General features: G+C 43.8%; 1 protein-coding gene across 5 annotated transcripts; it reads left to right on the top strand.

Annotated features, from left to right (window-relative positions):
- Window positions 1-379: 379 nt before the first annotated feature.
- Slc18a1 (solute carrier family 18 member A1) lies at window positions 380-21,536 on the top strand. Of its 5 annotated transcripts, XM_090353793.1 has the most exons (15): window positions 380-503; window positions 1,974-2,337; window positions 3,145-3,203; window positions 5,445-5,528; window positions 6,532-6,624; window positions 8,393-8,482; window positions 8,720-8,763; window positions 11,919-11,979; window positions 12,075-12,170; window positions 16,935-17,013; window positions 17,262-17,313; window positions 18,691-18,754; window positions 19,124-19,243; window positions 19,459-19,592; window positions 21,423-21,536. In XM_090353793.1, the coding sequence occupies exons 1-15, from the start codon at window positions 380-382 to the stop codon at window positions 21,534-21,536; spliced, it is 1,578 nt and encodes a 525-aa protein (XP_090209919.1). The 5 variants fall into 5 exon arrangements, with proteins under 5 accessions (XP_090209919.1, XP_090209920.1, XP_090209921.1 ...); XM_090353794.1 differs by lacking the exon at window positions 5,445-5,528; XM_090353795.1 differs by lacking the exon at window positions 12,075-12,170.
- Window positions 21,537-22,825: the final 1,289 nt, after the last annotated feature.

The following is a 22,825-nucleotide window of genomic DNA, read 5'->3' as shown; positions in this document are numbered from 1 at the left end:
GTTATTGTAAATGAGGAAGTAAATAATAATCTGGGTGCGACCTAATCCATGAGAAGCAAATGCGTGCCATTTGAGAAACCATTTGTGTGCATGCTAGCAATAATGTGATAAGCAAGCAATGCTTACCTGGCAGGCATTCTGGGAATTACAGAGTTACTGAGATGCATAAGAAATAAAGAGAGATACAGGGACTGAGACTGCACAGATGTCATCCCAACTGCTTGCCATCCTTTGCACTTTTCATTTTAGCACTAAGTTTTACTTGCCCTGGTGGATTTCCTCTACCATCTGATAAAAGTAACAGAAGACCTGTAGTTGTCCTGGTGTCTTCCCTAAATACCTGGAGAAGCCTGTACCCCACCCCAGATTAGCCCTCGCCATGCTCCGGGCTGTTCTGGAAGCTCCTCAGCGGGTCCTGAAGGAAGGGAGAGAGTCGAGACAGCTGGTGCTGGTGGTGGTGTTTGTCGCTCTGCTCCTGGATAACATGCTTCTGACAGTGGTGGGTACGTCAGTCTCCTTGCTTGTTTTTCCAGTACTGGCAGGCAGCACGTAGCACATCTGATGTCAGCAGCGAGGAGAATCACAGGTGTTGCAAAGGCTTGGGGGGAACTGCTGGCCATTGCTAAAGTTCCATGAGGAAGGTTCAGTGGGCAAGAAGGTCCTTGTTCCAGAATGACCTCATTTTTTCTTTCTCTCCATTCTGTCCTCCCAAGGGGCTACTGAGCCCGGGGGCCTTTGAGGCAATGAGCAGCTTGCCATTGTGATTCCTTTCCAGAACACCACGTTTTACTATTCCACCCTTTATCCACTCTTTCTTGAAATCTATTCACTCACAGTCATGCTCTTCCAGCTGACATTCACAAATTTAATGTTATGTTATGGAAATGTATGAATGGATGTGTGTGTGTGTGTGTGTGTGTGTGTGTGTGTGTGTATGCCTGTAATGACAGGGCCTGTGTACTGTCCCTAAACTTTTTTTTTTTTCCTATACCTAGAATTCTTCACTTGAGCCACACATCCACTTCCAGATGTTTGGTGGTTAAATAGAGATACCAGTCTTCTGGCCTTGCCTGTCCAGGCTGGCTTCAAATCATGATCCTTAGATCTCAGCCTATTAGTAGCTAGGATTACAGGCATTAACTACCTGAGCCTAAATGGATAATAACATGAGTAAAATACATTATTTTAACTAAATGCCTTCCTGAGACAAGTAGTTGATACATTAACAGTAATTATTATTATTCATTGTTCTGTAGTTATAGTTATGTTCTGTAAAGTTATGGAAATGGGATTAATGAACACCAAATTATTGTTTCTAGAGGAACTATATACATCCTCTCTCACTCTCTCTCTCTCTCACACACATACACCTCTCTCTCTCTCTCTCTCTGTCTCTCTCTCTCTCTCTCTCTCTCTCTCTCTCTCTCTCTCTCACACACACACACACACACCTACCATATAATCTTGAGCTAAATGTAGCATATCCTCCAAGGTTCTATTTTCTTTACTAAAGAAAACATTGGTTCTGAATGTCAATTGACATAGGCAAGGCTTCTAGTGGCAGGTGCCAGAACTGGAATGCAAGTCTCATGAGACAGTCCCAGAGTTATGGTTTCTTATGCCCCACCTTTAATTTTCTGGTCACCTGGCTATGATAGATGTGACAAAGAGACAGGGTTCTACATTTCCCTCATTGTGCACAATTCTCCGTGTAAGCTGATTATCAAGTTATAATAAATCTTAATGAGCAAATTATCCAGAATCCACAAATATAAGCAGAACAATTGTACAATGACTGAAGATTTTGCTCACTAATTAACAGGATAATTTGAGTAAACATTAACTTTACTAGACTTTAAATGATGTCACTTAGATATCTTCCTTAACAAAATCAAAATGCATAGCCATGGTAAGCAAACAAATTTGAAAATCGTTCTATGTTTAGTACTCATCATGTTTCCACTCATTTCCAGTGCCCATTGTGCCGACCTTCCTGTATGCCACAGAGTTCAAAGAAGCCAACTCTTCCCTGCCTGCTGGCAATCCCATCAGCCCCCAGCAGGCTGACACCTCTGCTACCTTCTCCACTATCTTCTCCTTCTTTGACAACACCACCATGATTGTGGAAGAAAGTGCATCCATGGGCACAGCACGGGCAAATGGCTCTGCTATTCCAACCTGGCCTCCAGTCACTGAAGCCAGCTCTGCATATAAAAACAACTGCTTGCAAGGCACAGAGTTCTTGGAGGAGGAGAACATCAGAGTTGGGGTTCTGTTTGCTTCAAAGGCTTTGATGCAACTTCTGGTCAACCCATTTGTGGGACCTCTCACCAACAGGTAGCTCAGTAAGCTCAATGCTCTGTAAGGTACTTCCAGGCTCAGAAACTGTTTTCAAACAGGTGTGCGGGAGAGGAAAAGACAACGCTTGGAGACCCCTAAGATGAAATGTTATTGATGAAATGTTATTCAGGGGCTTTGTATTTTTTTAGTGATCTAGTAATCATTTAGCATCAAGCAGCAGTGACCAACAGCTATAAGCCACTGAACATAACTTAAGAGGGATGCAGGTAGGAATGGGGCAGCTTTCAATGGCACTAGCTTCTGTGTAATTGTGTGGAATTATCTTGAGATTGAACTCAGCACCTTGCACTGTCCTTGACAGACAGGCGCTCTACCACTTACGTCACTCTGTCAACCCTTTTTGTATTGGCTATTTTCAAGAAAGGGTCTTGCCTCATTGTCAGGTTGGCCTGGACTCTTGTGCTGCCCTGAGATGACAGGCATGCACCACTGCCCTTGGCCATTGGTGGATGTGGAACCTCAGGAACTTTTTTTGTTTGGTTTGACTTTGAACTCTCATCTTCCAATCTCTGCCTCCCAAGTATCTAGTATTACAAATTTGACTCAGTGCATCCAGTTTTATCCTAACATTTTATACAGGATTTTGATGTGGGTCTACTGGTAACTTTGCATGTTTGTGGACTCTAGTAATTAACATTTTGTTTTCTGTCTCCACACTTCACATTCAGATATGTATTCGATCATGTCCTCAAATGAATTCACTTCAGTTTCTATTAACAGTAAAAATGTAGTTGTATCATACAAATGCCTATTGTGAGAGATCTTTTTCTGGATTCCTTTTAGGATTGGGTATCATATTCCCATGTTTGCTGGCTTTGTTACCATGTTTCTATCCACCCTGAGTAAGTAACTTCATCTTACTTTCTTCTCTTCATGAGGTACCTTGATTTTTTTTCACATGACTGCAGTGCAGCAAGCAGTATCAGGTCGGAGCACAGAGTAACTGATTAAGTGATGGGAGATGCATGTGAATGTTTAGCCATGTCTAGACTGGAGACTGGAAAAATAGTAGTAACTTACTTTCATTGGGCATGGTCTATTCTGCTACAACAGATACTTCATCTACTTCTGTGGCATGTTCCAGATGAATTGGAACAAAGTGGGTCTGCTCCCCCGTCTCATACAAGATAGCCCAAGAATTAATGATGTGATGGATCAAAGTAGATATGGTAGGAAAAGATCCCACTCTAAGACTATCACCAGGCTTAAATCTAATTCTAGCTGGCAGCCTTGGCTATGTCAGTTAACACTGTGAATGCACCTTCCTTCCCTCCTTCCTTCCTTCCTTCCTTCCTTCCTTCCTTCCTTCCTTCCTTCCTTCCGTCCTTCCTTCCTTTTCTTTCCTTTTTTGACAAAAAAACTAGTGTTTTTAGAGAAACCAAAGTCTTTAATCAAAGAACTTGTCTGATGCTCTGTCAGAAACTTAACATTTTAAAAGCTTTTTTAAAATTCGTCAAATAATATTAATGGTTTTCATGAAATCATCATAGAAACTTTTGAATTGGTCTTTAATCTAATGGCTAGGTTAGCCTATATATTATTCTTCAGAGTTGCTTCACATGCTTTAGCCCATTACCACCTACTGGGAAACCATGTTCCACATAAGTGCAAACTAAGTGATGGTCCAGGTTAGTCATGCTGTGCCGGGGCCCAGGTTAGTCATGCTGTGCCGGGGCCAGCCAGCAGCAAACCAGGGTTTGCAGATTGGGGTTCCTGAAATAGGGGGCAAGGACTAGGAAAAAATAGAAGAGAGACAGACACACCGGGTCCGGGATGTCTGCAGCCCAAGTAAAGACTGCCTCGTTTATTGTCAACTCCAGCTTATATCCCTTCTTGAAACCAGGGAACTTCCAACTGTTACATTCATATGGTAAATCTCAGGTAATTTAAACAGAATAAGGCCATAAAATAATAAGACAATAAAGCCATGGTCTGATGCAAATCAAGGTACAATTTGATTCTACTCTGGCTCCCAACAATGCTGAATGAACAGAAAATTATTTTGATCTTTCCAAATACAGCGTGTGACTTTCCTAATTTGTCTGGAATAGAAGGAATTACCAGAAAGAATGTGATACTTTCAATTTTAAAACTAAGAGTCTTAGACAAAGCCAGTCAACTTCATTCTCCTGTTCTCTAAGGACAGAGAAATCATGGACTTTGAACAGATTGCCAGTCAGAAAGGCTGAAAAAGGACATTGGAGGCCAGGAGGGGAGAGATCAAGAATGTGCATGTTTGGGAGACCATAAATAGCTCAATGTGATCATGTCGGGAAGTAGCTGAACAAGATCATAAACGCAACCAAAGACACCAGTAATGAATGGGCAGAAGGATTAAAATTCCTCTGATTCAGACACTTTGGAGAGATTCTTCTGTTTGAGGGAGACATAGAATTGAAGATGAGGCATGTCTGGGCCTACCAACCTGACCACCAACACCCTATCATTTAGTTCTTCAAAACATATTCCTGTTTGGTTCTTAGTTTAATGTGTGACAGTCTCCAACAAACATGACCTTCAGGGTATGAATTAGACTACGACTGTTGATCTAGATTGCTCAAAAGACCAACATAAGGTGAGGGAAAGAATCTGATTGGATCACAAAACATTTTGTATCCAATGCGTACATCTTTTGACATGCACATGACTTATTGTCACAGGATTCTAGATGACCCAGAGTGGCCTGGGCATGTGGCCCATCCAATGTCATATGACAAAGATATGACTGTAGAGATAATGGCCTGGTTTCCACCCAGGGCATTGGGCTTTATGGACTTCCTTAATTTTGGTGGATAGGATGTTGGACTCTCAATAAGAAATATGGACCCCCATCCATCCACTGTGTGGTGACTTACTTATATGTTGGTAGTGTTTCAATCTTCTTGCCAATTCAAAATCAGTTATGAATGAGGACTGGAGGGATGAGAAAGATAACTTCAAGTACAGAAAGTTAACACCATCATGCTTTCCTCAAACATATGCGTGATGATTCTTCTCTGCCATATTTTGGGCATGCCATCTGGTGGCTGGAGAATCCAGGGTCATTTGCTAATTGAAACATTCTTGCTATTCTCTTTGCCCAGTGTTTGCTTTTTCGGGCACTTATGCCCTATTGTTTGTGGCTCGAACCCTTCAAGGAATTGGATCATCGTTTTCATCTGTTGCAGGTAAAACTGACCTCATGCCCCTGCCCCCCACAGGTGCATGCATGCACGCACGCACACACATGTTCTCTCTCTCTCTCTCTCTCTCTCTCTCTCTCTCTCTCTCTCTCTCTCTCTCTCACACACACACACACACACACACACACACACACACACACACACACACACCTTTTACCATTGGTGACTGTATTCACGACTATAAAGGTTTATATGGGAAAATGAAGGAAAACACTATTCTGGTAAGTAGAAATTATTTCTGGAACAAGGTAATTTTAGAGTTGCTTAGAACCCTAAGCCTGACCTGACTTCCCATGATGCTATACAGCACAGCTCATTCAGGTCAGAATAAGCCCAAGGAAAAACCATAATGTAGATCAGGTTCTCTTTTGTTTCCATGTCATGGCCTTGTCTCTTCACTCCTTTATTTTATAAGGGCAAAATATACCAGTGATCATCATCATCCATTGTTGGCATTGTCATTTACAATATTTCAGGGATCCTGTATGGTTGATATTTTATGCTACTTTACATGACTGAATGACCTGAGGTTACAGTTGCCTTTTATTGGCAGCCTGTGCCTTTTCCTGGGTATCCAATGTTTTCATTCTCCTTTTTGGGCACTGTGTTGAGTAGAACAGTCCTAAGTTTCATAGGTTTCCCTTTCCTTAGCCTGCTTCATAGCCACCTCATACATGGAAATGTGCTAGGAAATGACTAAACGCTGTGAAATGTTGTGTAACTAGACAATGGAGTTCTCTTAACCTTCCCAGAAGCCTGTGCACTTTCAACAATACTAATGCCAACAGTGAGTACTGTGGAATTCAGAAAACCCATGGGGAAAGGGGGGATCGGTATTTGCCACATTGTGAGCTTAGTTCTGTAAGGCCCCACAAACTGAAGTTCTCTCTAAAACTACCACCCAGGAGATACTAGGCAGGGACCGAGGGTCCTGAGTCAGGCACATGGAAATCTTCCATATGCCACAACGTGGTCATTTTCTTCTCAGGTCTTGGGATGCTGGCCAGTGTCTACACAGATGACTATGAGAGAGGAAGAGCCATGGGAATTGCCCTGGGGGGCCTGGCTTTAGGAGTGTTGGGTAAGTGCACCTGGATGGAGATTTACATTCAGGAGGTTGGGGTACTGTTGAATCCCCAAAGGTGGCTCCTAGAAGCAGATGTTTTTTAAACAAGGCCTTGGAAGACAGTGAATATTTTTCTTCCTTCCCTGTTCCTTGAGAAATTCCATCAACGTCAGATGACATTTTCTTTCTCCTTAGGAAGCCAACTAGCAAATAAGGGCATCCTGAAAGTCAGCCTGTCTGAGGCAGTGAAATTCCCCACATTAGTGGAAACTGCCTGCTTCACCTCTGCTTCCAAGTTTGGCCAATGCTTTCAACCACATGAAAGCAAGCCCTTTCCAGATTCACTGCAGAAGTCATCATAGATATAATCTCCCTTACTCTTTATTGCCATCCCATAAAGGACAAGTGATTGTCACCAGGGTAGAGATGATGATAAGAAAGGTCAAGGAGCCCTCAAGGTCATTCAGCCAAGAAGAGCCAGATCTAGGATAAAGACTCTCAAGTTTTCTGCACTCAGAAATCCAATGGTTATACTTCCCTTGTGTATGGATTATATGGATTGTATTTCTATGGATTAACTAACTAGTCCAAAAAGCCACATATTTTGCTGAGCATTTTGTACATGACAAGCACAATGCTAGCACAGAGAGCATGTGGATAAGATCAGACATAGTTATGCCCTCTAGGAATTACAAGGTCAGTGGGAGGATACGAAAGGCTCTTTCTTCCTTGGCCCATTTCCTACCTTCTATCATCATTGAGAGAAATGGCATCAGAGCACTCTTTTTGGTAGTATCCATGTGAACAAACTCAACTGTAAACTTTGATGTATTCTGGATTCTATCATCCCAAACAAACCAGTCCATGATATGGACTCTACAGCACTCAAGGTCAGCTCCTTAACCCCTCATTTGTTAGAAAACAACACCTATATGATCCTACATAGTGCCACCAGTAGAATCATCCTGAGTCCTGAGGTGCTGGTGCTTCTCAGCTAATTATCACTGACATTTCTCCTTAGGCCACAAGGCCAAGTAAACCCTTCATCTGGACATTCAGAACACCTTACTAAGTGACCTCAGCCACTCCCAACTTCTTTTGTCTCCCCCTAAATGTACATAATAAAAAACACTGGCTTTCTTCATCTACCTACACTCTCTTTCTTGACATCTCTGTGTTATTTTCTCGTGTTTATGCACTGCATTTGGCAAAATCAAGTCACTTGGTCTTTTTGACTCACCATGCTAGGCTTATAGCACTTCGTACATATAACCATTTACTATTTAGGGGCTGGGAGTTTTGCCTAGTGGTAGAGTGCTTGCCTAGCATGCACAAAGACCCCGGTTTGATTCCTAGGTACCACATATATAGACTAAAGCTGGAACTGGTGATGTGGCTCAAGTGGAAGGGCTCTAACCTGGAGAAAGCTCAAGGACAGTGCTCAGGCCCTGAGTTCAGTTCCCAGGATTGGCAAAACAAAACCAAAAACAAACACAAACATTTACCGTTGAGGTTGTTTTTTTTTTTTTTTTTTTTTACCATGTTTGAATTAATTGCACATACCCTTCCTCCCTGCCATGTACCTTGAACAATCCCCTTCACTACAAAGTGAGTTCCTGGGGACAGGAATCAGGTCTTCTCTGTCCTTGAACCTCCAGAATCTCAGATGGAACTCAGCTCCTAATAAGTCTTCAGTAGATGCTCAGCTGGTGTTGTGGATGAGTCTCGCCTGTGTCTCATTGGCTGGACTGAGCCTCAACTGTGTGTGGCTTTGTCTTTCCAGTAGGGGCTCCCTTTGGAAGTGTGATGTATGAGTTTGTTGGGAAGTCTGCTCCGTTTCTCATCTTGGCCTTCCTGGCACTTCTGGATGGAGGTAGGTTAACACTGAAGTCCCAAGCAGGGGAAAGCAGGAAGAGATATATTGTATTGTGTCATACTTGACTACTAATGGCAGGCCTGGCCAAGCTTAGATGGAAAAATGATCTCCTTGACCACTAAAATCAGGAAGAAACTCAGAGAGTTATGATATGGCAGCAAATACGGTTGTTATTAGAGCCCTTGAACCATCAGTGGAGAAATTAAACTCTCTTTTGTCCCTCTTCTTTCTTAGTGTTCCAGCTTTGCATTCTTCAGCCTTCTAAAGTCTCTCCGGAGGTATGTAGACATCAAGCTCTATCACTACAAGATACTAACTGTAGAGGGTGGGTATCTGGGCATGCCTCTCAAACCAGGATGGTCAGAAGTCTTCTTGAATTTCCAGATGGAGTTATATTTGGAGTAGCATGGGTATTGGTAAAGGAGTCTGGTTTGATATTGGACACAGATGAAAAACTCATAAAAAAAAGTAAAGTGCTACTTGTCAGAGGGAACCAAAACTATAGAGGTCTTCAGATAGGCTTCTTCTAACAACGACTTCTGTCAAGAATATCCCTTGGAAAACCTTGTGTTGTCACAGCTAGAAAAGTTCAGAGTTGGCATCTGTCTGGCTTCAAGTCAAAGATGGCTCTGGGATATGAGTGTCAAAGCACATTGGGCTGAATTACCCAACAGGCAGAAGGAGAGTACACACTAGATGGGCATGTCACTCTCAAGATCCGTGCTTTGCCTCCAATGGTTCATCAAGGTGTTTTGGAGGTAATTATAACCGTACAAGTTCTTGATGGCCTTGCGCATCCCACAAGCTCTGCCTAGCGCCATGTCTACAAGTTGTCACATGCATTCCCATGGGTCAAGGACGATTGCTAGCCTCATTGTACAGGTAGAGGAATAAAAGGCAAACAGAGAAACTCCTGAAAGAGTATGGCAGAGTGATACAACTGAAAATTTGAGAGGGAAATTTGAGAGTCTCCCTTTGCTGGAGACTCTTTTAGTCTACGGACCTGTTATCCTTGGGGAGCTGGTTGTTAGATGTAGAATGTCAGGGTCCATAGGCTACCACCCACCCAAGACCCCTCAGACCAAGGAACACCAGATACCTGCCAAGCCTGGAAGGTGCTTGGTCCCAGTACTGCTTTAACATCTACCCAGGACTAGGCACATTCATGCCGATGGTCCTGTCACTATTGAATGAGCCACCTCTGTGTTGCTAGCATGAATCACTCCGCAAGCAGGGGAGGCTGGAGATGCTAGCATAAGCAGGGTAGCCCAATGTTATTTTCAAAATGATCAAAATAGGTCATACTACTAATATAATTTTATTTTTGGATATATGGCACATTATCCTTTAGAAGTCAAAGTTACTGAAAGTTTTACTCAGAGAATGTCAGTCCCTCCACGACCTTCCTGCTCCCCTTTGTTCTTACTACTTGTAAGTAATCCATTTAATTCCTTACACTTTTCCTCCTCAAACAGTTCACCTATGTTACATTCCTAGGCACTTTACTATATATTCCTCTTTGCATTCCCTAGTTTTTCTCTCACTTAACTTACATGAGACAGTCCTTATTATTTCCTAGAGTTATTCCTTTTTTGTTGTTGTTGTTGTTAGCCATGGGCCTTGGGCCAAGGTGCTGTCTCTGAGCTTTTGCCACTCCAGGCTAAAACTCTACCACTTTGACTCACAGCACCATTTCTGGTTTCTGGTATTAATTGGAGATAAGAGTCTCATGGACAGTCTTGCCCAAGATGGCTTTGAACTGCGATCCTCTGCCTCCTGAGTAGCTAAGATTACAAACATGAGTCACCAATGCCCAGCTCCTCATTATTTTTGTAGCTGTGGATTCCTTATGTGAGGGCATGTTATCATATTTCATTCAAGTCCCTGTTGGAGTATTTACATAGTTTCAAAATTTTGCCATTACAAATAGTGCTGTAATAAACAACTCTGTGTGTGTGTGTGTGTGTGTGTGTGTGTGTGTGTGTGTGTGTGTGTGCTTATAATGTTGATAGTAATTTTTTAAATTCCTAGAGGTGGGATTGTTATACCAAAGGGTTTATTCAGATTCTTTTTTTTTTTGTCAGTCCTAGGTCTTGAACTGAAGGCCTGTCCTTGGGCTTTCTCAAGGCTAGAGCTCTACCACTTGAGTCACAACACTACTTCCTAAGTATGTGGTACTGAGGAATTGAAGCCAGGTCTTCGTGTATGCTGGGCAGGCACTCTACCTCTAGGCCAAACTCCCGGCCCTATTTCTCAGATTCTTTATGGATAATTTTATGATTTACATCAGTTTCTTTAAAAAACTTATGAATGAAGGCATTATGACATTTGTTTTAGGATATCAATATATTCTTTTTTTTTTTTTTTTTTGCCAGTCCTGGGCTTAAGCTCAGGGCCTGAGCACTGTCCTTGGATTTTTCTCAAGGCTAGAACTCTACCACTTGAGCCTCAGCACCACTTCCAGGTTTTTCCAAGTATGTGGTACCAAGGGATTGAACCCGGGTCTTCGTGCATGCTAGGCAAGCACTTTAACCACTAGGCCAAACTCCTGGCTCAGGATATCAATATGTTCTAAGCCATTGTTGTGTGCATGAAAAGAGGGTATGGTTGTCAGAACTCTTATATCTCTTATGAAATAGAACATAGTAGAAAACAGACATTTGGAAGTTAGAAAGAGGAAGAAATTCCAGTTACTGAGTCAGAGAACATCATGGAAAGAAGGATGATGTATTTGAATTTGACCTTGAACAATGAGTAGGTTGAGGATCTGTGGAGGATCTGTAGGCAAAGGTGACCAGGATGGAAGAGAGACTACTGGGACATGTGGAAGGACGGTGGTGGCAGTGGGGGCTGAGATGAGGAACTGCCACAAGGGCAGCCACTCATGCTATTCTACAAGAATGACATTTTATTTTGTCAGTCGTGGGACTTGAACTCTGGGCCTGGGCACTGTCCCTGAGCGCTTCAGCTCAAGGCTACTGCCCTACTCCTTGAGCCACAGTGCCACTTCTGGTTTTCTCGTGGTTAATTGGAGATAAGAGCTCATAGACTTTAGTGCCTGGGCTGGCTCTGAACCTTGATCCTCAGATCTCAGCCTCCTGAGTAGCTAGGATTATAGGCGTGACCCACCTTGCCGGCTAAGACTGACCTTTTAACCCGAGTGCTCAAGTGTTAATCCAGTGGCTCAGAAGTAGTTAGAGTTGGGTTTTGGATGGCTAGATTTACTGGCATTGACTGCAGTATGGTTTCTGTGCTTAGTTGGGGACTCAGTGACTGTAGATCATGCTGTGATTCCAAGCAGGATACATTCTAGGCAGGACACAGGTTTCTGGGTCTCTACAGCAATAGAGCTGATGTAGCTGTGTCCTAGTTCCAGTGAGCACAGCACAGACTCTGTGAAAACAGAGCTCTTTGTTGTCTTTGTTGTTCTCAGAGTGTCAAAGGGACTCCAATCTTTACGCTTCTCAAAGACCCTTACATCCTGGTGGCAGCAGGTAAGCTAGCTCTGGCTTCCCTATACTACAGGCCCAGAAATTCTGTCTCCAGGCAGCCACAGTTGCTCACAGAACTATGTTCTCTACTCCACCAGGTTCCATTTGCTTTGCCAACATGGGTGTGGCCATACTGGAGCCCACTCTGCCCATCTGGATGATGCAGACCATGTGCTCTCCTGAGTGGCAGCTAGGTAAGTGACCTCAGTCCCTGTGACAGACTGGGGCAGCTGGTATGTGCTATGAGCCTTTCCTCCGATAACCAGGAAGCCTAGCTGTGTGGTAAAGCCACCAGGAAAGGGTTGCAGTCAAAACACCTTGGGTTTTCGTTTCTGCTTCCTGGACTGGCTGTGTAATTGAGTGCAAGTCCTTTAAATTCCTGACTACCACTTGTTGCTTGTAATGATAACTTCTTTTAGTTCTCTGAATTCTGAATTTCATAATTTATCTGAATTATAAGTTGAAAGCTTATTTGGCTTAGCTGAAAAATGATGTGGAGCACTTAGACTAGAGCCCAGGGGCTCCATATTCCAGGTGAAAGTGGAAGCCTTGTTCCTTTACTTATTTTGAGTAATATTGGGAATGAATGAAACCCACGGACTCCACGCACACTAGGTAAGTACGTTATTTAGTGAGGCAGATGTGGCATATAAACTCTGGGCTTATGTAGCCATGAAGATTTTTTTTTTTTTGCCAGTCCTGGGCTTGAGCTCAGGGCCTGAGCATTGTCCTTGGACTTTCTCAAGGTTAGAGCTCTACCACTTGAACCTCAGCACCACTTCTGGCTTATTTTCTATGTATGTGGTACCAAGGAATCGAACCCGGGCCTTCGTGCATGCTAGGCAAGCACTTTAACCACTAGGCCAAACTCCCGGCCCCGAAGATTTTTTTTTCATAGACTTTTGGCCTATGAGAAATCATAAGAACAAATAGCTCAAGCTATAAAGATGCAGTGTACCAGGTGCAGTGTGCCCCTCCACTAACCATCTGTATTTCTCCCTCCTCACCTCTCCTACCATCTTATCTCCTCTACGAAAGGGTACTCAAGGGGGGGTGTAAACTGTTGCTCTCACCTAGAAATCAGGAGAGCTCTGTACCCAGGCAGAAAGTTCTGGACCTAGGAGAGAGGATCTCAGCTTGCTTCCCCTATTTCCATAAAGACCTTCTGACTGCAGTTCCTTGCAGGAAGCCCAAAGGAGAGAGGGGCCAGAGAAGGTTACATGCAAATGTATAAATGGCTCCATCATTTCAGCAGGAAGAGGTTTATGGGGCCAGAGAGCAGGCTGATAAGACCTGGATACCACTCAGCACGTAATAATAAAAAGCATGGAATCTGATTTTGTGGGGAACAATTCTAAGCAAGGCTCCAGCTGTACTCTTAGCCACAAATTGAATTTTTCTTGGCTGCAATTGTCTTTGACCATGACAACTAATTGAGTTAGTTGGTTCTCGGTACAGATAAGGCTCTTCTTGCCTGAGGCTCTGGCCATGCAGGCTCCAGAGGGCCTGGCATCTGCAGCTCCCAGCAGCTCTTCTCAGAAGCTCAGTTACCAGCCTCAGTTGCTGGTCACCAGTTACTTGCTTACCAGTTAGTACCTGTGACAGCTTTCCTCAGTGCTGAGATGACAGTAGAGGCACTTACCTTCTTTCTGCTTCATCCTCACAAATGCTGGAATTACACAATGAACCACCACACTTCTTTTTGTTTGTTTGTTTGTTTTTGTTTTTATTGCAGTCAACTACATATTTTTTTTTTGCCAATCCTGAGGCTTGAACTCAGAACCCGGGCATGATCCCTGAGCTTCTGTTTGTTCAAGGCTAGCACTCTACCACTTGAGCCACCTCTGTCCAGCCTTTTCTGTGTATGTGGTACCAAGGAATTGAACCCAGGGCTTCACAAATTCTTGGTAAGCACTCTACCACTAAGCCACCTTCCTGGCCCAAGTTGTTTTCTTTTATTTACAAAAATGGAGATACTTTCTCAAGGTGTTTTTTTCCATATATTTTTTATTGTAATTGAAATTGATAAAAGGGTTACATTATATTCACCAGATAGAAGGTGCATCACTTCACAAACATTGATACCTTTTCTCATGTCTTGGTCCCCCTTTCCCTCCCTCATCTCATTTTCCCCCCTTCCCTATCCAATTTCAAATAACCAAATACAAATATATCCAATATATCAGATAACAAAGTAAGATACTGTAACAATATGAGATAATCAAGGGATAGCAAAAGAGATGAGAGATAACATAATACATTAAGGACAACAATCACTCATTATATGGCTTTTGTTCTATATCCTGGAGGTCCTTTCATTTATCGTCATACTATATAGCCTTATGTATCTAGGTTTTGCTCTATTGTAAATCTCTGCTAGGAGAGCCCAAGGTTTCTACTGATTATGACAAATGAGGGAAACCATTGAGCCTATGTTCCTTTGAGTCTGGCTTACTTCACTTAATATGATTTTTTCTAAGTCTTTCCATTTCCTTACAAATGAGGAGATGTTGTTCTTTCTGACAGCAGCATAGAATTCCATTGTGTATAAATACCACATCTTGTTGATCCACTCATCAATTGAGGGGCATTCAGGTTGGTTACATATCTTTGCTATCTCAAGGTGTTTTGATGAATTGATTTTTTCCAACAAAGTAGCACTGTGCATGGGTTATGAAGTCTGTCAACACAAACGAATGCCATTTTTATATCTGTTTTTGGTTAACTTTTTCTGTTGTGTACATTTTTTTGCCAGTCCTGGGTTTGAGCTCAGGGCCTGAGCACTGTCCTTGGATTTTTTCAAGGCTAGAGCTCTACCACTTGAGCCTCAGCACCACTTCTGGCTTTTTTTCTATGTATGTGGTACCTAGGAATCAAACCTGAGTCTTCATGCATCTAGGCAAGCACTCTACCACTAGGCCAAACTCCCGACCTGTTGTGTACATTTTTAAAACTGCTTCTGGTTAAGTTTTCCCTCTGTATGTACTCTGCCACATGCTGTAAAGGGTCTGCATGTGTCGAAACACACGTAGTCTGGGGCACAAATTGCTGCTGAAATGTGAGCTGTGGCTGGGTTGTGAAGAACAGGCCTCCTGGACTGAGTAAACTGCACACCCAGTAGCAGCCATATCAAGGAGACAGAGCTAGGCCAGCAAGTTGCTTAGAGGAGCCTATTTCAACACATCAGATGAATGGTTGAGTGTTCATAACTTCTATTTTTTTTTTGAAAAAAGCAAATAAACATAAAAATAGATACACTTTGCAACAGATTGCCACACTGTACAGATAAGAGAAGACAAATACACTAAAGTATACTTCCCTTCTACTTCATATAAGAGATTATTAAAAACAAACAAGCTTTAAGCCAGTACCTGGAGATTTGTTGACTGTGGGCTTAGTGTCAGTGGCCATGGTGCTTTCTATTAGGCTACATTGTTTCCTTAAGGTCCGGAGAGGCAGAGAGAAGGTTGAGAGCCAAGGGAACTCAAAACTGATATCAAGCTGGTCCTCAAGCCAAACCTATGTTCACCACACTGGCGGGGCTTGAAACACATAGAGCTGGGGAGAGAGAATCCTAGATTCAAGTCCTTCCCTTCACCCACTGATGATAATAATGAAGGCCTCTCACCCTGGGACACTTTCTCTGTGTCAGGCACTGCTCAGCATACTTGAGATGTAGTATTATCTTCATGCCTCATGACCACCTATCCTGGATGGGTAAATTTTGTTACTATAACAAAATACTTGAACAAGCTGAATTTATAAAGCAGAAAAGATTTATGTGGATCACAGCTTTGGAGGCTAAGAGTCTAAACAGCACAGCACAGGCTCTGGTGAGATACCTGGGTAGATGACCACTTCATCAAAGAGAAAGTAAGAGAGAAATTCCAGAATCAGGCTCATTCCAGTCACCTATAACAGCTGACTCAGGAGATTTCAGGGGCTCATGAACTCTGCTTTCATATGTGGCTACATACATACAGGAAGACCTATTCAGCCCCACCCCAGGTTTGCTTTGCAGTACTGGGTTGCGAAGCAAGCTTGCCACCACTCAAGCCACCTTCTCAGCCCTCATCCCACTCTTAAAAGCCCCAAGCCATTGCACTAAGGGCCAGGATCTTTAGCATGTGAGTCATGGGAAGGAGAGGGAAGACACGTGGCGTCCTCATTATATATTGCTTTCTAATGCCCATTATAACTATTTCACATCCCTCAGAGTGATACATGAGCCTTTACACTTGGCTCTGTGCCTGTCTCGACTGCTCTGTATTGTTTTCCAAGAACATCTGGTCCTTGAATGAATGAGACCCGAAGAGACAGTAAGTAAATTATTCAAGGCCACAGAGTTTACAAAGGAGGAAACCACAATTTGAGCTCCAAAAGCAATGGTCTCAAACCTACGATTTCACCCTTTTGTCACACAAAAGCATATGTGGCAGAGACTCCATTTATAAATACTTTTGCAAATATTATCCAATTTAATCCTCTCTGCAATCTTGTCTGACATAATCATAGCTTTGCTTTGTCCAGGCGTGAGGAATGAGATCCAGAAAGGTTAAGTAACTTATTCTAGCACAGCAGTAGAAGGACAGAGAGAAGAAATTTCAAATCAGGAATTTGACTTCCCAGAATATCTGCATATTTTTCTTAGAAATTCGTGTTCTCTTGTTAATAACCAAGCATATTTTATATATGTCAGTGGCTCACTGGGGATCCTTGAGCAAAAGTCTTAATGGAAGGGAGAGGTGCATTAACAACATAGAGGCCAAATAAAACACTACTTCTGAGAGTTGTAGTTATATAGGATCCTGTGAACTCGACTTTTGGTTTGCACAAGGACTTCCAAGCCCTACAACAAAGAGCTCTGTGATCCTGGAAGCTAATGGGGGCCTGTTCGTGACAAACATTTTAGATTAATTTGGGCACATCATAAGGTAAGGATCTGTGTCCTTCCACAGGTCTAGCTTTCTTGCCTGCCAGTGTGTCCTATCTCATCGGCACCAACCTCTTTGGTGTGTTGGCCAACAAGATGGGTCGGTAAGTAAACTGGGGTCTGGGAAGAAGGATTGAGACATGAGATGGGATGACCTTTCACGGTCATTGGGATGATGCATAGCCTTTCTGAGACTCAACATTTAGGACAAATACATTGTGATTAAAAACTGCCCACAGTGGCACTAAATGGGCATACAGTGGTTAGGTTAGCTTCTGTCCTAGCAAGGCTATTCAGTGTGACGGGTCGGGGTGGCAGGTGACCTTGTTTGATGATGATGTTTTTCTTTCAGGTGGCTTTGCTCCCTGCTTGGGATGTTGGCAGTCGGGGCCAGTCTGCTCTGTGTAAGTATAAAGCCTCCTTGAGAGACCCAGTCATTGAAAGACTATTTGTCCTTCAAGATGAGTAGAGGGTTGATATGACAAAGGCTATCAAAAATGTTGTTTGGGTGGGTAGGAATTAGTACTCAGAGAGAAGCTACCAGTAGACATGATATCCCATCGAAAGGAAGGGGCAAAACAAGGTAGGGCAGCGGAAGCTGGAGTTCTACAGCTTTATGTGTGGACCTAGGAAGAGAGATGTATTCATATCTATTTCAGTCAAACGCCACATTGTATGACTTCATAAAGTTGTCAGGTTACCCTAGGTTCCCATAAATCACTAGGAGAACCAAAATGGATGCCTAACTCGCTAGCCCCGATTCGAATATTTGGTGGAGAGAAAAAAAAGAGGGTTTTTCCATTTTCAGGATCCCTTCCATCCCTTTATATTGTCTGAGGCTTCCTTTTCTATTGAAGATTTTCAATACACGGGCCTCTGGGCTTGAGGGAGCTAAGAACAGAACTACACAGCTCCAAGCACCATGCTCATAACAGTCCGGAAGTCCCAACAAGGAGCATGAGCTCAGGGTTCCATCCCAGCCATTCCACCTGCTCTTTGGGTGACTTTGAGCTATTGGGGTCAAAATCCTCCTCTCTGTCGCGAGGCTCTCCAGGCAGGCTGGTAAGCCCTCAGTGGCCTCGGCCAGCACTATTGATAACTGTACACACCTCTTGGGAAGTCACCCCTAATATTGTCATCAGCCACTAATACCAAACATGTTTGCTAAACATTGGTGGAGCAGATGGGACCGTGGGCTTGGGTGCCCTGGAAGGAAAGTAAAGAATTGATATGAGGAAAGGAAAGGCTTTTAGTAGAGGGTCAGGAGAGCAATGCAAATGGGTGTCCCACCACCTGTCCCCCTACCTGTCCTTCCACCTGTGAGGCTGTTAAATTCCTTGGTCTATCTTTTGGCTCCGACGGCTACCAAACCAGGGGCTTAACCTTGGTGGCTGTTAGAGATGGGAAGGATCATGTGATGAATAAAAGTCAGGGTGTGTTCGGTGAGGAAGGGGAGAGGATGAGGAAGAAGCAACCAGAAGCAGAAGAGAACCATGGCTATAAAGTAATGCGGGTGAGTCTGAGGCTCAAACTTGGTCTTGAGGCTTTTCTGGCTTTATAAACTTTGGATAGTGCAACTTAGCTCATATGTTACCAATTCAGAATTTGCATGTCCAACATGGAGGTGAAAATTCATCTTTCTAAGGAGGTATAAAGATTTAGAGACGATGCACATGGTACATGGAACACACTTAACAAAGGCTTTCCTGTGAAGACCTTTTGCACCTTCCCCCACCTAACCATCCCAAAGCCCCATGAACTCGTCTTCCTTCCCCTTACAGGTTCCTCTGGCTCACAATATTTTTGGTCTCATTGGCCCCAATGCAGGCCTTGGCTTTGCCATAGGTAAGTCGTACCTTCAGAGAGAACAAGAAGTCTTTGAAAGTTGCCTTTGAGTCAGATGATCCTCCATGTTTTCATATCAGAAGAGAGGGGCAGAAAGGCAGAAGCAAGAGAGCAGTAGTAGCATGAGGGTAGGGAGATGGAGGGCAGGGAGATGGAGGGCAGGGAGATGGAGGGCAGGGAGATGGAGGGCAGGGAGACGGAGGGCAGGGAGACGGAGGGCAGGGAGACGGACTCATGGTTACCCCGTGGTACCCGTGTTGATGCTATGTGGGATGGCCACAGGCCAAGGGAATGGGTTCAGGTGGTGGGCAGGGATGACACAACGGTAGGCCAAGCTGACTGTCTGCATCCTGTTTGCTCTGGCCCCAGGCATGGTGGATTCCTCTCTCATGCCCATCATGGGACACTTGGTGGACCTACGCCACACATCGGCGTATGGGAGCGTCTATGCCATTGCGGATGTGGCTTTCTGTGTAGGCTTTGCCATAGGTATGCTGGTGGGGGCAGAGGGGAGTGTCCAGGTGCACGTGCCCCAGGGTCCCGGAACTACTGTTGACAAGTTAAGGTGGAGCTTGCAAAGTTGATGGTGCTAGATCATCCTCTGCCCCCCCCCCCCCACCTTGCCCACTTCCACGGGCACCAGGTGTTACAGGGAACCTGGCAAGGCTCATTCCACACTTGTGAACTCCACTTACTCTTCACAGGCCCATCCACTGGAGGTGCCATGGTGCAGGTCATTGGTTTTCCCTGGCTCATGGTCGCCATCGGGATCACCAACATGGTCTACGCTCCTCTTTGTTACTTCCTGAGGAGTCCCCCGGCCAAGGAGGAGAAGCTTGTAAGGCACTGTGAATGTTAAGGAACCAACCCTAAACACATATCTCTTTCTTTCCATTGTTTCTCTTATCCTTTTTTGTTTGTTTGTTTTGGTTTGTCTTGTGCTCATTATTCCCTCTCAATCGTGCCTTTGCATTACCACTTTTCTGATACCCGTTCATATTTATCCTGCTTTTGGGGCTTCTTATTTTTTCCTCTAAGAACTCATTTTCCCTCTTGCATGAGTATTAAATACAGAAGAAAGAAGACTGGGAAGCTCACACAGAGTTAGGTGCAGGTAATCAACAAAGATACCCATCAAAGTGATTAATTACTGTAGCTGTTAATTACAGAAGCAAGATGCAAATGACCAAGTTATCTTCCCTTAAGGGGTGGGACTTCATTCAGCATATTCATTCATTCATTCATTCACTCATTCATTCACATGAATCTGCCATTATCCTTATGGAGAGCTCTGTCTGTCTGTCTGTCTGACAGGTTTCCCTATGTAACCCAACTTAACCTCAAACTCATAATCCTCTTGCTTCTGCTTTCCCAATGCTGGAATTATAGGTATGCTCTGCCATGCTTGGACAGGCCATCTCTTTTACAATAAAGAAATTCAGGAAATATTTCTACATTATAATATTTAAAATGATATGATACATTTGCCTTCTTTTTCCTGAGACCAGGACTCAAACTCTGTACCTGACTTTTTGCTCATTTGCTGGCACTCTACCATCTGAACCATGCCTCCAATCTCATCTCTGTTTATTTGCCAGTTCTGGGGCTTGAACTCAGGGCCTGAGCACTGTCCTAGGGATTTCTCAAGGCTAGATCTCTGCTACATGAGCCACAGCACCACTTCTGCCTTTTTTTTTAAATATATGTTGTACTGAGGAATCGAACCTGGGTCTTCGTGCATGCTAGGCAAGCACTCTGCCACTAGGCCAAACTCCTGGCCCTCATCCATGTTTTTGAGATACTTTCTTGTTATTGCATCATAAGCCTCCTGAGCCATTTATGACTTTGGGATTGGTATAGAAACTGCTTAAAGGAACTGAAACAGGATCATTCTGATAGAGATGGTGCCAGTTTCAACCAGCTTCCTGAGACATCTTATACCATCATTACCAGGGATCAATTAAAAGCATATCTGGGGCTGGGAGTGGGGCCTACTGGTAGAGTGCTTGCCTAGCATGTACAAAGCCCTGGGTTTGATTCCTCATTACCACATACACAGAAAAATCCAGAAGTGGTGCTGTGGCTCAAAGTGGTAGAGTGCTAGCCTTGAGAAAGCCCAAGGACAGTGCCCAGGCCCTGAGTTCAAGACCCATGACTGGGAAAAAATGTTTTTAGACACTAGACTTTGCTATCTTTATTTATTTATTTGTTTGTTTGTTTGTTTATTGCCAGTCCTGGGCTTGAGCTCAGGGCCTGAGCACTGTCCTTAGACTTTCTCAAGGCTAGAGCTCTACCACTTGAGCCTCAGCACCACTTCTGGCTTTTTTCTATGTATGTGGTACCGAGGAATCGAACCCGGGTTTTCATGCATGCTAGGCAAGCACTTTAGGCCAAACTCCTGGCCCTATCTTTATTTTTTTTTATCATTGTTTTGCTCTCCTTTTCAATCCTTTGATTTTAAGAAAAATCATACCCATCATTGGTCCTGACAAGGGCTGATATGCCAGGTATTTGGGAGGTCTGTGCAGATTCACAAAGCAGGAGAGTGCTATACTTACTTCTGAGTCTCTCCTAAGCAATGGTGGGCTTGGATGAGCTAATTGGAGGAGAGCAATTCAGAAGCTGGTCAAACATGCACAATAATTTCTTTTCTTGCTTCTTGCTGCAGGTTATTCTGAATCAGGACTGCCCCATGGAGACGCGGATGTACAGGACCCAGAAACATGCAACAGCATTTCCACTGGGGGAGAGCAGTGATGAGGACGCTGACAGCGAGGAGTAGGGGTGGCAGAAAGAGGGTCCTGTCCCAGGGGACTAAGGCTGGGGCGTTTGTTTCAGAAACAGGTCAGGAAGATCTTTTCAAGTGCTTCACTTCCTCTCCCCTGGGGTCGTCTCTTCTTTCTTTTCCTGGATGCCAGGGCAGGACACACTTCTCATCTGTATTACCCATTGTCTCTCTCCACCTTTTTGGGGAGGAGGAGAATGTTGCTTCCTTCTAGACTGCTGAGGTCCATTAAAACTTGAGTTGTGAGAAGTTCTGCAAGGGGTGACTCATTTCCTGGACCTGGAGGTGGCTATGAGCGGTTGTGTCCCTGAAACCAGACCGGTGACTGACAAGCCTTGCTCCATCTGCTCTGTGGTTTTCTTTGGCACATTCCTGACAGTTTTGTTTTCTGTTCTCTGGGTTTTTCCACCTAGCTAAGCTGAGCAGAGTTAACTGTCATTAACGCCATGCCAACCTGGAAACATTTCTTTCTTTTCTTCTCTTTCTTTCTAACAAATTATCTATCTATCTATCTATCTATCTATCTATCTATCTATCTATCTATCTGTCTGTCTATCTATTGAGAGTGTGTTGTTTTCTGGGTTTTTTTGGGGGGTGGGTGGGTAGCTAAACCTACAGCTGATAAAATGCCTTTCCCCTCAGTGGATGGGGTTCTCTATTGTCTTCATTATCCAATGTTAAGGAAAAGAGAATGTTTCTTAAATGCTCATTTACCTTTGCATGATCCTTCCTCTCTTTCTCTTTTTTTTTTGAACCTTGAGTCTTAGATATAAAAGTAGGGGAGTGACAGGTCCAGGAGTTCATGGGAAAGAGCAAAAAGAAACTGCCTTGAAACTTCTCTCCATAAAGATGTCCTCATTTGTAGCATAGAATGAGGCATTGTTCACACCTGTTAATGAGTAAGTTATTACCTAATTCAGACATGGTAAGCCAGATGATGTTCTATAGCAAAAAGAGAGGATGTGGGCAGAAGTGGTAAATGCCATACACAGCATGACATCTTGAAATGGTTATTAGGTGGAGACGTGTCAGAAGAGACATCTTCAGCACCCACCCTAGTGGCTTCCACTGAATTAGGCAAACCAGATACAGCACTGCAAGTTACCATCTATACCGTGTGCAAGTCGAAGGAGTCTGGGATGCGCCTGGTCTGGATGGGTACAGTGGCAGGGATGGAGATGGAGACTGGATAGGTGTCCCCACCAGGACAGACTGCCCTATCAGCTGGGTCCAGTCAGGATTCACTGGAATGATGCCTGGTTCTGCTGATTGCACTGTGTGGGTGG

The sequence above is a fragment of the Megascapheus bottae genome, chromosome 20, assembly GCF_031878675.1.
Source record: "Megascapheus bottae isolate mThoBot1 chromosome 20, mThoBot2.hap1, whole genome shotgun sequence".
NCBI lineage: Eukaryota > Metazoa > Chordata > Mammalia > Rodentia > Geomyidae > Megascapheus > Megascapheus bottae.
Note: the sequence above shows the minus strand (reverse complement) of the source record. Positions and strands in the feature narration are given on the sequence as shown.